Below are 16,071 nucleotides of genomic sequence, written 5' to 3' on the forward strand. Positions count from 1 at the left end.
GCCACTTCACAAACTGGGCTGGGCCAAACCAAAGCACCTCTGGTCTCAGTCCACATCCCAATTGCTGAGAAACATCAGCTTTAGTAATGATACTCTGCCTTCAGGAGACCCTGAAATGCAGGTAGATTAAGTCTGAGATCACGGGCTGAGCTTTAATTTTGGCCAGCTGTGGGTTGCTTCCCAGCCCTTGGAATTTCTGATCCGTAACGCCAGGCTTTAAATGAAGCCATGTCACTTTGGAAGGACATCTTTGTAATGCAGATCTCTCTCTCTCTTTAAACATTGCATCCGGAGGCTGTTGCCTTCACCCTAATTTATTAATGACGTGGTGAGAAATGGTCAATGGGGAGATAAAGCTGAAAAGTGCTTTTTAGGACGGGTCTCCTTTGCTGTCGTGGTTTGACAGCCGGATTTTGGGGAGAATCAGGTGCGCTGCCACTGCAGCCAGGCACCGATTGTGTCAGAGAGCTCAGGGGACCTTGGGCTGAAGGTTTACAATGGGTTTTTTCCCTTTCTCCTTTAATTCCCATGTTTTATGCAAACTTGGGATACGGCTTTCTGCACCCAGCCCTTCCAGAATGTACAAGGCGACTAAATGGCTCCTTTTAGTACAAGTAAGGTCCTTAAAAATGTAAAAGATTAAGCACATGTTTGAAGATAAATATGAGCGGGACCGCACGGTTAGTCATTTTGACAAGAATAAAGCTTTTTTCCCTGACTCTGTACTCTGCTAATACTTCCAGCTTGCATATTTCATTAGATATGCTTACATACTCTTCAGAAACTTGTGGTGATCTGTTACCGTGGAGCTGTGTGACAGCTACAGAGGACGTGTGGTGCAGCCGTTTCCGCGGAGCGCTAATGCCTTCCCATGCCTAATACAGCTTTTAACAAATGGATGGGGTTTTATGTCCTGTTCTCCATGTGACACCGGGTGAATCATGACCCCTCATGCTAGTGTGTCAGGAACTCCTAACTCCCGCCGTCAGGCAGTTTTACAGCACATTTCCTTTGAAACCATAAAAGCTATTATCCAAGGTATTTCACGTCTCTTGAAAAGTGTCTAGCCATCAGCCGGCAGCTTTTCCCAGAGGTGTTCCATCTTTCACTCAGAGCAGCACTCTGCTTGTTTTCAATGGAATGGGGGAATCCAAAGACGTTACGAGCGCTCCGCAAACGAACATGATTTGTGGCAAGACAATGACTCTCCCTGGTATTTTTACCCAATGCTGAATTTCTTACAGAGCAGTGGGAAAACACTGTTGCTTTTGCTCCTTGGTAGCGGTGGGAGGTTAGGTTGGTATCCGATGGTTGTGCTGCAGGGAGCTCAGGGGAAGCGCAGGGATTGTCCCCCTTCCCAGGAGATGCTGCAGCAGGGGGTTGCTGTTGAGACTGGTCTGTGATCTGCAGATGCTGGTCCAGAGATGTGCTCCGGGCAGAGACTGGTCTGGAGATGTGCTCTGGGCAGAGGCTGACAGCTGTCCTGCCATGTGCCTCTCCTGCTACCCCTAAATACCTGCTGGCAGCTCTGCTCACCAAACGGTGCCGAGCCTGGCTGCTACACAGGGCTGGCGGGGGCATTTTACTGGGAGTTGTTGTCACCCTAAACTGGAGATCCAGTGGGAGGAAGAAAAATCTCGGCGGTCGGTTGCTGGCTTACACCTACCAGACACGTGGGGCTGGGGGCTGGGTGCTTGTCTTAATCAGCACACACTGTGGGAGAGCTTTCCTGCCTTCCTTTCCCCTTTTCTTTGCAAAAAGGGAGGAAAAAAAAGTGATTCTGCTTCTCTGCAGGCTCAGCTGGGGCAGTAGGAAGCGGGAGTGTGTGTGTGTGCTTGCTCCAGCATGGCTCCTGGGCTGGACTCGAGCAGCCAGGTTAGCTTTTGCCAACAGCCATCACTGACAGCATCTCATTCTGGGGGGTGGAGAGATGAGGGGTTGTCCAACAAACATGTATTTCTGTCCACAGTGCAGCTCTGCATTGTGGGCATCCTCTGAGGAGAGCCTTGCAGGTGGGCTGTGGCCGCTGTAGGTCAGTAAGGAATGGGATCTTTCACAGGCAGGGTTGGGATTGCTGCCTTGGGTTTTGGGCTTTATCTGAGGGTGGCAGTGTAGGGAAGGACGGGGCTCACGTGGGCACCTGCAGTGCCTTTTGTTGCTGTGCTTTTATTTTGTGTTACATCTCTATTCAAACATCATCTCTCTTTGAACTGCATTCGCTGTTCTGCTCGTGGAAGTAGCACACCCAGCATAGGATGTGGTTTTCCAGCTCACATCATGTTGATATATACAGGAGTAAGATTTCCCCTCCTCCCGCTTCCCCCACCGACGTTTGGTGCCTCCTCCAGCCACTGGCAAACACACAGCAGCCTCTTTCCTTGAGAGTGTCTCTCCTTAAAAGGTTCCCATCAGCACACAGCCCATAAAGCACCCGGAATTGTTTAGAGGTCCTTCTGACGTGCTGTATTGTGCATTTGTCAACATTCAATTCGATCTGCCGCTGTGCCGCCGGTCGCTTTGTTAGATGAGCTGCTTGGGAGATGGAGAGCCTTTTCCAAACTGGGAATTGCAGCTTTTCATTAGCTCTTTGGCCGATGCTATTTGTGGACCTTCTCTAAAACATCTTGTACCGCTGACTAATATTGATTAGCTTAAAAAATTAACCTGCAAGCTCTGCTGCTTGGTTATTCACAGTTTTCACTTCACTGATGGAAGCGGCCTGCCTATGTAAGACTTGCAGGATACTCCATATCATGGGCTTTCCTTGGAAATAAGAAGGGGATTTCCATTAGTTTACAGACCCACAGGGTCAGGTGCCCAGAATGCCACCCAGATCTCTGCAGCCGGTGTTACACAGCCCAATCAGCCTTTCCTGGCTTGCCAAATATCCTGTTGCAGTGCACCGTGTGTATGTGTATGCTGCCTGGGCACACAGCTCAGCACCCCACATCTCTGCATGCCTGGGTATGCTGAGGCACCACGGTGGCTTCAGAGAAGAGCTCTCACAGCCTGTGAAGGTCTGCAAATCTCAGCAGGGTCTGTCTGCTTACTGGGGAGAGCAGGGAGGTGCTGGGTGAAGAGAAGTGGGTGCTGCTCAGAGCAAGACTCTTCTCTCCTGGTCACGCCTGCCACTGGTACATCTCTGGCTGCTCGTGGTGTCTGTGGGGACTTGAGAGCTTGTCTGGAGGCAGCTGGTGCCCAGCTTAAATGGGGTAGGCCAGGATAACACACTGCCTGGTTGGGAGAAGTGGAGGGTGCTGTGCCCCACTTACTCCCAGGCTGGGGGCACGCAGTTGGACTCTGTGTGAGTGCGTGTGTGTAGGGGGTGCTGGGACGCCTGAGTTTATTGACTGGGAACTGTGTGCTGAGACCCCAGATGCTGGAGATCTATGAGTTTAGGAAGCTGGTGATCACTGCGGGGTCTGCCTTTAGTCCTGTCCCCAGTAACACCAGTCTGAGCCCTGATGTGCCGCTGCGGTGCTGGAGGGGCAGGAAGGCTGCATACAGTGCTGCCCGCCTCCCAGCAGAGAACGGGGGGGTCCCTGTGAGTCTGGTCCTGTTTCTGCCCAGGAGACCTGTGAGCGCTCAGTGTTGGGGTGGGAAGAGGATGCACACGGTGGCTCACAGAGCAGCACAGCCTACACTGGGCTGCAGGCCAGGGTTTGGCCCTGGCAGTTCTGACACATGCCATGTGAAGCATGTGGCCACCAAAGCTGTCAGTGTTCTGTGTGTGCAGGGACACCCAATGCTACAGCTCCTGCTGTGGTCAGAAATGTGCGTGCTGCTGGTGGGAGCTCCTCGCCCACAGGCTCCTGTCAGGCCATAAGATCCCTGGCACCCCTTGTGCCATTGTGGATGTAACCAGACTCATCTAAAAATCTGTTGGCTTGGGCACTGCTTGCAGCACAGCCGGTGATGTCTGGAGGCTGGAGCCCAGTAACCACCCAAGTATAGACCCAGCTGTGAGTTTATGGCCACGCCAAGGCCGTAGGTGTCCCACTGGTGCTGTGTGCCCAGGGCCGGGCACAGCACGTGTGCTCTTGGGTTTGTTGATCAGCAGAGTCAGGGGGCAGAGGCTTTGCAGAGCTCGGTGTGTGCCAGCCACTTTGCTCCCTGTTCTTCACATGGCCAGAGCGTGTCTAAGACATCCTGGTACTCTTTGGTCACCATTGGTTATCACTGCCCTTGGTAAAGGTGCTGCAGGGCTGGCGTGGGCAGTAAAAGGCTTCCTGTAGCCTCTCTGTCTTACACTTGCAGATCCTGGTTTGGGCTGTGGCTGCCCCTCATCTGGGCTCCTCTTGTTTGGAAATCCAACTTGAAACTGGCTCATTAATCATCTCACTGCTCAGCTCAGCAAAGCGAGGGATGGCCCTTTGGTCTGTCTGAGCAAACAGCTTTCGGAACAGCCCTGCAGCCTCCAGTACTGACCTGGTCTTTCCATTGCAAAGCTGAAAAAGTTACCTTTATCTCACAGCTGAGTGCTTCAGCAAGCACTTAAAACATTTTATTTCATGCCTGGTGAGGCTTGCATGCTGCTGAGAAGGGGGAGCAGAAGTCGGGGAAATACCTGCTTTGCTGGGTGTAATTGAGTAACCATCAGCCTAAAATGGGAAATTGAGGCTGGATGCAGTAACATCTGCTGGTTGCAACTTGGGATCTTGGATGTCAAATCATCACTGCTGTGTCCAGGGTACAGGAAGCAGCTTCTGTAGTTAACAAACCTGCTCTGGTAAGGTTAGGTAGCCCTTCTCCACCTCCTCCTTCTCCTCACAGGGAGCTCCAGGGCAGCTGTGCAGCTGGACGGGGCCCTGGCAGTTTGTCCAGTGGCTGCCCCCATGTTCTGACAGCCCGTGCTGGTTTTCACATGTATTTAGTGATGCCTGGGTATCACTCAGCTGTCTTCTGAAAACCAGAGCTCAGAGGAAGGGGGAATGATCTCTGGAGCACATTTACAGGTCTGGAGTGGAGTTGTCTTGTTCTCCCCGTAAATTTCAGCCCCCATGTTTGTGATTGCAAACTTCCCCTTTGTTTTTCCAGTGCCCTGACTCTGCGTGCAAGCAGGACCTCCTGGCCTACCTGCAGCGCATCGCTCTGTACTGCCATCAGCTCAACATCTGTAGCAAAGTGAAGGCTGAAGTTCAGAACCTCGGCGGGGAGCTGGTTGTGTCTGGGGTACGTATGGACTCAGACGTGTCCGGTTCATGTGGTTTTGCTTCCAGGGATAACCATTTCTCCAAGCCAAGCTTTTCTGCTAAGCATTACAGAATACAGACAACACATTCTGGAGCATTCAGTCACAGTTGTGATGTATGCAAAGTTTCTAATGGTGCCACTTTGGAGGAGATGCTCACTCCAAGGGCAAAGGATACAGGTTCTGCTTCCCCTCCCCCTCGCTCAGCTGTGTGTGTAGACAGACTCACTTTTCCTTTCTGTGATCTCTGTGTTTTTCCAGACTGGTTTTCCCTCTTAGTGTGAAGGTAAATCACTTTAATCAGCACAGCTAAACCTGCCCTGCCTCTCTGCGCAGCCTTGGAGCACGCTGGGGTCCTGCAATGCTCCAGAGATGTTCATATTTCAGTCGCTGTGCCCTGAGGAGCGCGGGGACTTTTAGTGGCTGCTCTGGTTTATGACGGCTGAGAGCTGCCGCGGGGCAGCCGCTTCCTTATTCTACCCGTTACTTAGCAAATAGTTTTTTCACAAAATGCTTCTTCCTGAGAGAAATCTGTGTGGCAAGCCTCTGAGGGTAGGGGAGCAGAGCTAAATCCTTCAAGTCTTCCAGTATGTTCCACCTTGCCCTAGACGGGTGCCTTTGATCACTTTTGCCCATCCATCCCATGCCCCAGATATGAGGTTTGAAGGGACAAAAATCCCCAATAGTCCGGTATCGCCACAGCAAATGGAAAGACCAACCGACCCCCTTCTGCCTTTTAGAGATTCCAAATACTTCAACTTAAGCAGCACATCTTTTTTCCCCCTTAACCTGACTCTCACGTCTATTCTCCCCGGCAAACGAGCCAGAAGTGTGGATCGAGCCGGCAGCAGCTGAGGCAGCTGTGCCACAAGCTGCGGCAGTGGCCAAGGGCCACGCTTGCCCGAGTTTAGCACCTTCACACTCCGACAGCTCCTTGGGAGAGGCGTCTCCCTGCGTTTGCTGCATTCAGCCCCATCCTTCCTGCCATGGAGATAGTCAAACGCAATGAAAGCCCTTCCCAGCATGACGACTGGGGCGAGCAGCGCACGCGGCGCTGGTTTGCTGCAGGGCGCAGGTCAGACCTGCCGCTGCGGTACGCGAAAGGCAGCGTGATGGAGAGGAAGGTACTGCAACCAACCGCCCCGCCCCCACTTTGCTGCCAGACGAGCAGTGGCTTCAAGTCTCTCCCCAAACCTTCCTTAGACGCTTACAGCGCTGGAATTCGGGCGTGTCGAGGTGGCTGAGGTCCTGTGTAAGGCTTATGCAGAAACCCTGGCCAAGACCAACACCTTGCTCAGGTCTTTCGGGTTCGCAAGCCGGAGGTCCCACCCCAAGCAGGGCACTAGCACCCAGAGAAGTGGGCTCCCAGTGGAGGTCACCCCACTGCTCCTCCCCTCTCCTCCCCCCCTGCCCCGCTCGTGCCTTTTCCTCTCTAAACATGCTGAAGCCTCCGCAAGTGCTTCACCTTTTCCCTCTTATACTGCTTGTGGAAGTGGGAGATGCTCAGGACAGGGCTCCAGGCCTGGCAGAAGATGCCACCACGTTCCTTCCTTTCCAATCCGACCTCATATTCTAGGGTGATTTAAATATTTATTATCAGTGATTAAGATATTACTACAGCTTTATTAATTCCATTAGCGAATAAGCTACTGTTAAAGCTTAGTCACAAAAGCAAACAGCAGCATACAAATCCTTTTGATTGCCATTAATACGGAGAAGGCGGAGACCGTGGGCAAGCACTGCGCTTCTCTTAACTGCCTCGCACCCGAGGGCGAATACCGCCCTGAACTGGGACCTCAGGTTCCAGAAGAATCACAGGGGTTGGAAGGGACCTCCAGAGACCATCGAGTCCAACCCCCTGCCAAAGCAGGGTCCCTAGGACAGGTCACACAGGTTGGTGTCCAGACGGGGCTGGAATCTCTCCAGAGAAGGAGACTCCACATCCCCCAGTTCTTCCCCAGATTGGTGAGGAACTCCCTGTGCTCCAACTTGAGGCCATGGCCCCTTGTCCTGTCCCCACAGACACTGAGAAGAGGCTGCCCATGTCCCCCTGTGTCCAACACTTCAGATATTGATAAACATTGATCAGATCCCCTCTCAGTCTTCTTCTCTCCAGGCTGAACAGCCCCAGCTCACTCAGCCTTTCCTCATAGGGGAGATGCTCCAGGCCCTTCATCATCCCCAATAGCCCTCGGCTGGACTCTCTCCAGGAGATCCCTGAAGCCCCAGGAAAAGGCATTTTCGAGTGCTCTTACGCCCCAGGACCGCCGTGCTTCCCAGGGTGTACTGTGCTTGCATGGGGTTCGTGCCCTGTAACGTTCATGTGTTCCCCTTCGGCAGGTGGACAGCGCCATGTCTCTTATCCAAGCGGCCAAGAACCTGATGAACGCGGTGGTGCAAACCGTGAAGGCTTCCTACGTGGCATCAACCAAGTACCAGAAGTCCCAGGGCATGGCTTCGCTCAATCTTCCCGCCGTCTCCTGGAAGATGAAGGCTCCGGAGAAGAAGCCCCTGGTCAAGAGGGAGAAACAAGACGAAACCCAAACTAAAATCAAGAGAGCGTCCCAGAAGAAGCACGTGAACCCCGTGCAGGCGCTCAGTGAATTCAAAGCGATGGAGAGTATTTAGAGAGGTCTCTATCCTGATCTTTCCTTCTCTCTCTAGGGCACTACTGCTACTTCCAGAACTTGGAATATCCAGAGGATTTTTTTTCTAAAGTTTACTTTTCCTCAAAATGTATTTACTTAATATAATTATTTTGATAACTTTGTCTAGAGTACGCGGGGAACTACTCCCATTGATCGGCCCTATCGGCATAGCCTCAGCCCGCGGAAGTGTGTTGCTTTAGGTTGCTTTTAGGTGGCAGGGGTGTGTTTCTAGAGGAAAATTCTTTTGTATAATCTTGCTTTACATAAAATATTCCTTAACCAAAGAGGGTTTGACAGTGACACTAACGGTTAACACTAACAGTTGAATCACACTACTCCCAGACTGCGGTTTTTCGTTGCCATCAGGAGAGGAAAATTAGATCTTTTCATTCTTAAAAAAATTAATTAATGAAAGTATTGTATGTATTAGTGTCTTCCTGCTGCTGGGGTGGAGAGGGAACAAGCTTTGCACGCTCCAAGGAGTATAAAACTACAGCAGGTGCCGGCTGCGCTGCTGCAGGAGTGGGACCACAACTGGAAAACACCCGGAAAAGACCCACACGCCCCCCGCCCAGGCTGGGGGTCGCAGCGGTTGGTGGTGCCGGGTTCTGTGATGCTGCTTTTCCCGGGGCTGTGACAGAGCCAGCGGCCAGCCGCGCGTCCCGGTGAGCGAGCGGGACACCCCTGGTTCCTGCGCCGCCGGCCGGCCTGTCGCGGGGAGGGGATGACTTTCACACCCATCTCTCCCGTTAAAACCTACGATCGCGGAGGCGGCCGATTCCTTCTGTGTGACACCGGACGGGAATTTCAATGCTGGTTACAAATTACTCATGTATTTTGCTGCGGGACACTAATAAAGTTGCTTTTACCAGCCGGAGTATTGTGGTGCTGTGAATGGAGCGGGCGCCCAGCCCGCCCCTGCTCCCCCTCCCCACCATTCAGATGCAAATCAGCTTTGTACTCATTTCTCATAATTGCTCTGCATCCCGCCTTGGGCTTCCAAAGGCACCCAGCAAATAATGTTTGCTCAGGCTGCAATTTAGCCTATACGTTATTTGGGATAACTAGCGCTACAAGGTATAATTTCCCTGTCTTATTTAAATTTTATGAATTTCAGTGTGTTTTACACGTACCAATAAAGTCCGGCGTTGGAGGAGCAGCGCTCGCGCGGGTCAGAGTGGCGTTGGCTCTTTCTCTTCAGCATCCATTAACAGGGAAAGCAGCCTGTGCTGTAGTTAATGTTTTCCACCGTGTCTGCGTTTCAGAGCCGATCCTTGGCAGGGCTGTGTTATAATTTTATTTATCTCGATCAGTTTATAATTTACTATATCAAGGTTATTGCTGTCGTGTTACCCAAATGCTGATCAGAATTAAGCTAAATAGTTGGTGGGCTATTTTTGCCAAATCTGTGATGTTTTCAGGCATTTTGGCCTCCAGAGCACAGGAACTGAACCTGCAATGTGCAGGCTTGGTTCCCTGCACCCTTAGCATCTCCCTGAGTGTCTGCTGGCAAGGAGGGGGAGCTCCTTCTGCTGCCGCTGAAGAGTTAATGAAACAGATAAGCTGTGGATCTTGGCAGCTCTGTAATCATTAACTGCTTTTATACACCAGGGTTTGATGTTTATTCCCTCTGGTATTAATACATCAGTCGCAGAGGCGGCGTTCCCTGGGCTCTTCAGCAGCTCTCCCTGGGATACAGGCAACGCTCCCCCCCCAGAATGTGATCTGCTAACGAGCTTCAAAAAAAACCAACCCTTGCGTTAAGATGCACAGACAAATTTATATGTATTTAGCTTTTAATTACGTTTGTTTTGCAAACTCCAAGCACTGAGGTGGCAAGGGATGAGAATGTGGTTGGATGGGAGGGAAGCTCACAGGGCAGCACCGGGGAATGGGAGGAGACCAAAGCCCCCGACTCACGGCAGCAGACAGGGAGAGGTGGTTGGTACTTGGCTCTCGTGCTGCTCCCCAGGACGCGCCGTGGCTGCGCGTGGTGCCGTGGGCTTGGCTGAGCACAGCTCCGCTCTTCACCCCAAATTCCTTCGGTGCCTCTTTATAGATGGGCTCTGTCAGGCAGGCGAGTGAACCTGTTAAATGGATGGAGTGGCCTGTGCCAGGAACCACTGACAGTGTCTGCACGTCAGGAACCTCCACATCACCTCCACGTCACCTCCGCACAGACTAACACCTGGTCGTATGGGGCCAGCACGTGGCGATGCTTCACCTCCAGGGTGAAGCCCAAACCCCACTTGCCCAGGAGGAGCCGGCTCCAGGGCAGCACCAGCTCCTGCTCCTCTTGCCCCAAGTGAAGCATTAACGGGGCAGCTCCACATTATTCAGCAGGTGGCTCCGTGGCGCAGCCCCAGCATGTTGGGGAATTCCAGCCTTGAGCAGAGTCTCCTGTGTGAAGCCGCAGCGGTGGCTGCACAGCAAGGGGCGTCCGGACGCGAGGGAAGCTGTAACTTTATTAGAGAGCCAATTGAAAAGAATTACAGTAATTACTGCTTGATGTAATTAACCGCTGGGGAAGGGCTCCTGCAGTTGGTCTCCGCTGCGACTGCTGTTGGGGAACACTCTCCTCTCCCGTGGGGGAGCCTGTGTGACTGTGTTGGGTTGTAAAAGCTGAGTGGGTACGAGGTGGGAAAGCTTTTCGGCCATACGCCCTGACGGTGTGCAGCAAGCACAGCCACCCGACCCTTCCCAGATGCTCAGCATCACTCTCCTTTCTGCCAGAGAAGAGATCTGGAGGCTCCAAGGGGCAGGGGACGGGGGAGACAGGACCTGCGGTGGCTTTGGGCTGGGAAGGGCTGTGGGACCACACTGCCCACCAGTGTGGGTGGGAGGCAGGCACAGCTGCTCCCAATCACTGCCTAAAACACACCCAAGTGGTCGTTCAACAGGAGGATTTGAGGCTGGGTTTTGGGGGGGGTTGCCCTGCTGTGGGCCGGCAGCACCCGGTGAGGCCATACCCCAGCCCCCCCCCAGCCTGGCAGCTGCCTGGCGAGCAGGGGCCTGGCTGTGCAGGGATGTGCAGGAAGAGGAACCTGCCTTATCTTCTAAAGTGAATTAGTGAAACCACATTAAATCCCCAGGAGATAGTCTTCTTCTAAATTTCAAGTGCTCTTAATTCAATTCAGCGGTGAATCAAGGCACGTTGAATTTATGCCGCTTTAATTGCGTGTGAAGGCGTCACGAGGTGTTTAGTGCTGGTTAACGAATGCCTTTGCCATTCAGCACTCAGCCCAGCTTTGCTGCTGCCCAGCTCCGAGACCAGCCCCAGGCAGGGCAGCCAGGGGCTGGGGGCTGTCCCAGCTGGCGGGGGGCTCCGAGTGGGCAGGATGGGATGGGTGCAGAGGGGAGCAGAGCACCCTAAGCTGCACTGTCTGACAGTAACATGGATGCTCCATGTGGTCACCAGGTTCCAAATAAGCCGAGGTGGCCAAACCTTAGACACACGGTGGCACAGGAGGGCAGAGGGAGGGTGAGGGGCACGTGGGCTCAAACCCCCAACAAATGTTGGGGGAGGAAAATGCCATTCACAGGCTGGAGGCTCAGGCCACCTGGACGTGGTGGCCCTGAGACCCACAGCAGCTCTGGCCTTGGCAGGGGAATCCTTGCAGCCATCCCCTGCCCAAGCGGGGCCACCTGCATTCCTGTCCCCTCCAGCTCCACTGCTCCTGCCTGCATCGTGCCCATCCCCACAGCATCCTGGCAGTAAGGGGGTGAAACATCCCACAGCAGAGGACTTTGGGAACGGAGCAGCTGCCCCACTGCAGGCAGGCCAGAGGGATGTGCCAGCCCCTACATGGTGACATCCCTTTGTCCAGCACAGTGCCTAGTGGGCAGAACCTTCAGATGTCCCCTTCCAGATGCATCATGCGGTGGCTGAGCAGCTTTTTGGGCAGCAAGGGGGGGGCTGGGAGTGACAGAGGTGTCATCTCCCCACAGTGCTGCCTGCTGATGGCTTCACGTGGGGCCCAGCCAGAGCCAAATGACTCAGAAGATCTGCCCCACTTTCCTTAATGCAGCCGGTGCTCAGTGTTCCCAGGGATTTGAGTTCATTTGTCCCATCCAGGACAGGGGTTGCGCTGGGAGCACTTAGTGCTTGGCAGGGGCACAGCAGCCCTGGGCAGCACCTACCACTGGGACTCCCGAGCATGAACAGCACAAGCTCAGCACTTGTTGTGGGGCCTGGGGAGCTCTGGGGAGGCCCAAAACAGTCTTTAGCAAACAGAAACCCCAACACAAAGGTCTGTGGGACTGTGAGCAGAGACACCGCCACCCCCACCCCCACCCCCAACACACACACACACACTAACCAGCTCTCCTGCTTTGCCACCCTGGGCTCCGCACACCCCCCAGGGACTGGCTTCCCATGGCATCTCCCGGGGCTCCAGGTTCCTGCAGGAAAGGCCCTGCCCACACTCTCCATCAGTGATGCTTTGTTTTCTTTACTAACCCACAAGGCAAACCCTGTCTGGGCTGGCTGGGAAACGCATTTCAGCCAGGGAGAAACAATATAAATCATCTTTAATCCCAGCAAACAGCCTGACTCGAAACACAGGGAGAGGGAGAGAGATGGGGGCAGAATCAACCCAAATCAATGGTTATAATTAGCCCTGGTACTTACCAGTGACAAGTGCCATGCTGTAAGTGGTAGCCAGAAATATTTTAGCAGCAAGAAGGGCTAAAACAGCCTCACAACAGCCCCATCGACCTGCTGCCGCGCTGGCAGGATTTATCCATCGGGATAACTCACACAGCCCCTGCCAAGGCCCAGCAGCGTTTGCTGCATGGGGACATCAGTGGGATATTGTGGGGACCTCAGTGGCACAGCACAGGGACAGCACAGCACAGTGTGGGGACAGCACAGTGTGGGGCTGCTCCTGGGCTGGGGGATGCTGGGGACACGCGTGGCTTTGCTGTGCCATCTTCTCCTGCACGGGTGTTGCAGCCGGTGGTGCCACAGCCCCCGGGGCCCGTGACGCTGTCAGCAGGGGAAGGGGTGCCTGAAACACCCGTTAGTGCCAGAAAGCAGTTCTGGAAGTGGTGACAGGAGTTACAACTCGGTGGGCAGGGTGTGCTCCCTCGCACTCCGCAGCCAGACTCTGCAGCCGGCGCTGGGACACCCCAACACTCACCCTGCCTTCACCTTGCAACACCGCTGAGCAGAGCCCAGGGAAAAAGAGCTGTGCCCCCCACCCTGTCCCCCAAAAGCCGCCTTCGAAGAGGGGCCGGCAGGAAAACTGCTGGAAGCTGCCCAAGCCAGGGGCCAGCCCTGGCTGCTGGCACATTTCAGAGCTGTGTTGGTGTCCCAATGCAACCCCCAAACTGCCATGCTGCTCGTTTCTTTCTGCTGAGCCCAAATCCTGGGGGGTTTGCCTTCACCCTAAGGACACAAGGTGGGAGCTCCCCCTGTAGAGGACAGGCAGCTGGGGATGGTCCCTGTGTAGGGAGGAAGGCCCCACAGAGCTCTTCCCTTACTCTTCTTCCCCTTCTCCAGTCAGTGCTCAGCACCCATCGGTGCACGGGGACAGCCCGGAGCAGGGGGGGCAGCCCCGTGTCCCCAGGCAGCACTGTGGGGTTCGCTCTGGGCTCACTGCAGCCTCCCACCCCACACGTTCTGGAGAGAAATGGGATTGGTCATTACTAAAGTAACCACCGACCCTCCCTGAAAATGGGTCAGAACCCAGCGGGGTTTGGGCTGCTGCTGTCCCTGCCTTTGGGGACAGAGGGGGACCAAGGAGAAGCTGCCCCTGGCAGAGGCATGAAGGGACATTCCCATCCTGGCACAGAACGGAGGGTGCCCTTCAGCGCGGATGGAAAGCCTTGGCCTCAGTCCTGAGAGCGCATCGCTGCCTTGGGACCATTGCCAAGAGCAGGAACACAAGCAGAAGGACTGGGGGGTCTGCCCAGGGGCAGCACCCCCTCCCCTGCCATCCCCTCCCATGGCAGCACCAGATGCTGTGATTGAGGGGCAGCTGGACCGGAGCCCTATGGAGAGTCCGTCCCACCAGCTGTGCCAGCACGGAGCGATCCGCAGGCTGATGGTGCCAGGTGGGAGTGGAGACCCAGGAGACAAAGCAAAGGGAGATGGCAGACACATGGGTCATCGCTGAGCAGGGACAAAGGCCGGTCAGAGCCACGGGAAGAGACACGGAGCTGCCCAGGGACAGTCCCACGGCCCTCGGTTCATCCCGCTCCCAACAGTCCCACATACAGACTGACAACACTCAGCCACACCCTTCAAATACCACAGGTGGAGGGTGACAGGGGGTGTGAGCTGAGCCTCTCCCTCAGCCCCTTGCTCCCCACGCAGACCAAACCAGCCCCCCCACCCCCGTGTTAACAAGGACGCTGTGGGTGCCCGTGCCCAGCGGTGGGGCCTCACTGAGCCGGCAGTTTATTCAGAGGTGCCACTTACACCAGTGACATCATCCCGGGGCTGCCCTGGATGCCCCGGGACCGAACCCAGCCTGCGGCTGCTTTCATCTCAGTTCCTGAATGATGGTGTTGACCGAGCCAAGGAGCTCCTTGAAGTAGCCATCTTTGTCACCTTCCCTCTGCTCCTGTGCCGCCAGCTCCTCATACTCGCTGCGCAGGAGGCTGAGGGTGGTGCTGAGGGCCCGGTCCCCCCGGTAGCGCTCCCTGCAGAAGGCCATCAGCACACCCACTGTTTTGAGGACCTTCTCCCGTGTGTCGTGCTCTGGCACAGCCAGGAGGTTGGAAACCACCACACACCAGTCCTGCTCCACCACCGCCGGGACCAGCTTCACCTGCCGGTACTGCTGCAGCTTCTCTTCCGTTTGATCCCCATGCTGTGAGTCCTCCAGCAGCATCTGTGGGAAGAGGTGGGACATGGATTCAGGAGGTGATGGAGAGGGTGAGGAGGAAGCAGGTTCTGTAACACCTGCCTTGGGAGGCCCTGGGTCAGTGTTGCCTGGCCAAAGGCTGGCTGCCCACCCTGGAAAACTCCCAGGGACCAGGGGGCTCAGTACCACGCAGCCCTGGAAGGGGACTGGGCCCTGTGAGGTCTCTGGCTCTGCTGCCCTGGGCTCCAAGCAGACATGGCTGCTGGGCCTCACGCTGCTCTCTGGAGGAGATGGAGATCACAGTCTCCTCTAGCCCAGACAGACCCTCCCTGGCCCATGGCTGGCAAACCAGCCCCTCTCACAGGGAGGTGCTGGGAGGAGCGGGCAGGCAGGGCTGTCCCCACCCCAGTGTGAAGTCCCCTGAGCAGGCTGTACACCCCAAGATCCCCCTGACTTGTCTGGTGGCCACCGGTGCTAATTACTATGTCTGAGCTTCACTAATTAGCTCTGCATAAGGCAGGGCCAGCTCGCTTCAGCATGCTGAAGGCAGATGAGGGCTCTGCCAGGCTGGGGAGCAGAGACCAGGCCCTGGGGACAGAAGAGGGCAGGTGCCCAGGAGCTGCCACCAGATAACCCCATCCCTGGATGCTGCGTGGGTCCCCAGGGGCGCCCATGACACCTTCTCCGAGCTCTTCACTGGCTTAGCAATGGCATCCTGCCATCCCTGGGTGCCTGTGCAGGGAGCTGGTTTATCCCACTGATTTAGGGGCTGTGGTGGAGACAAGGAGGGACCAGGCTGAGGAGATGTCCCCTCTCCTGCTCCCCGAAAAGGCTGCCTGCTGAGCCTGCAGGCCATGTGGTGTGTCGGGGGAGAAGGAAAGGCATCAGGAGCCCTGGCAAGTTGTGCCATGGCAGTTACCACTGTCACACTGACCTATGTCACCCGTGTGCCCCCCCTGCCACTTCCACTCGGACCAGCCCTGCTTCCTGCAGGCACCGAGGGCCCCCCATCTCCTCCCTGAAGGGGCTGGGATTGGTACATGGCATTCCCTGTCCGTAGGGCAGGGAAAAATCCCTGTTTCCACGTAAAGCCAAGGGCTTTATTTCAGCAAGGCCTGGGCAGGCCAGAATGCCAGGCAGTGAGGAGTCGGGTGAGGGCTGATAAAAGCAAGTGCAGAGTCCTGCCCCTGGGAAGGGATAACCTCTTGTATCAGTACAGGCTGGGGGTGACCTGCTGGAGAAGAGCTCTGCAGAGAAGGACCGGAGGCTACAACTGTCTGACCATGAGCCAGCAGGGTGCCCTGGGTGCCAAGAAGGCCAATGGGATCCTGGGGGGCATCAAAAGGAGCATGGCCAGTAGGTCAAAAGAGGGGATCCTCCCCCTCTGCTCTGCCCTGGTCAGGCCCCACCTGGAGTGTTG

General features: G+C 55.2%; 2 protein-coding genes across 2 annotated transcripts in view; one reads left to right on the top strand and one right to left on the bottom strand.

The window, feature by feature from the left end:
* Nucleotides 1-8,716, top strand: part of CTNNA1 (catenin alpha 1) — a 118,724-nt gene extending 110,008 nt beyond the window's left edge. The window contains exons 17-18 of the mRNA XM_084268595.1: nucleotides 5,038-5,172; nucleotides 7,532-8,716. Coding sequence (XP_084124721.1) covers nucleotides 5,038-5,172; nucleotides 7,532-7,819 — 423 coding nt within the window. The 3' untranslated portion in view covers nucleotides 7,820-8,716. The remainder of the gene's footprint in view (nucleotides 1-5,037; nucleotides 5,173-7,531) is intronic.
* Nucleotides 8,717-14,210: 5,494 nt separating this feature from the next.
* The window catches only part of SIL1 (SIL1 nucleotide exchange factor), a 97,477-nt gene continuing 95,616 nt past the window's right edge, over nucleotides 14,211-16,071 (bottom strand). Inside the window, exon 11 of the mRNA XM_084268557.1 lies at nucleotides 14,211-14,678. Coding sequence (XP_084124683.1) covers nucleotides 14,328-14,678 — 351 coding nt within the window. The 3' untranslated portion in view covers nucleotides 14,211-14,327. The remainder of the gene's footprint in view (nucleotides 14,679-16,071) is intronic.

The sequence above is a fragment of the Gallinula chloropus genome (assembly GCF_964237585.1).
Source record: "Gallinula chloropus genome assembly, chromosome: 10".
Lineage (NCBI taxonomy): Eukaryota > Metazoa > Chordata > Aves > Gruiformes > Rallidae > Gallinula > Gallinula chloropus.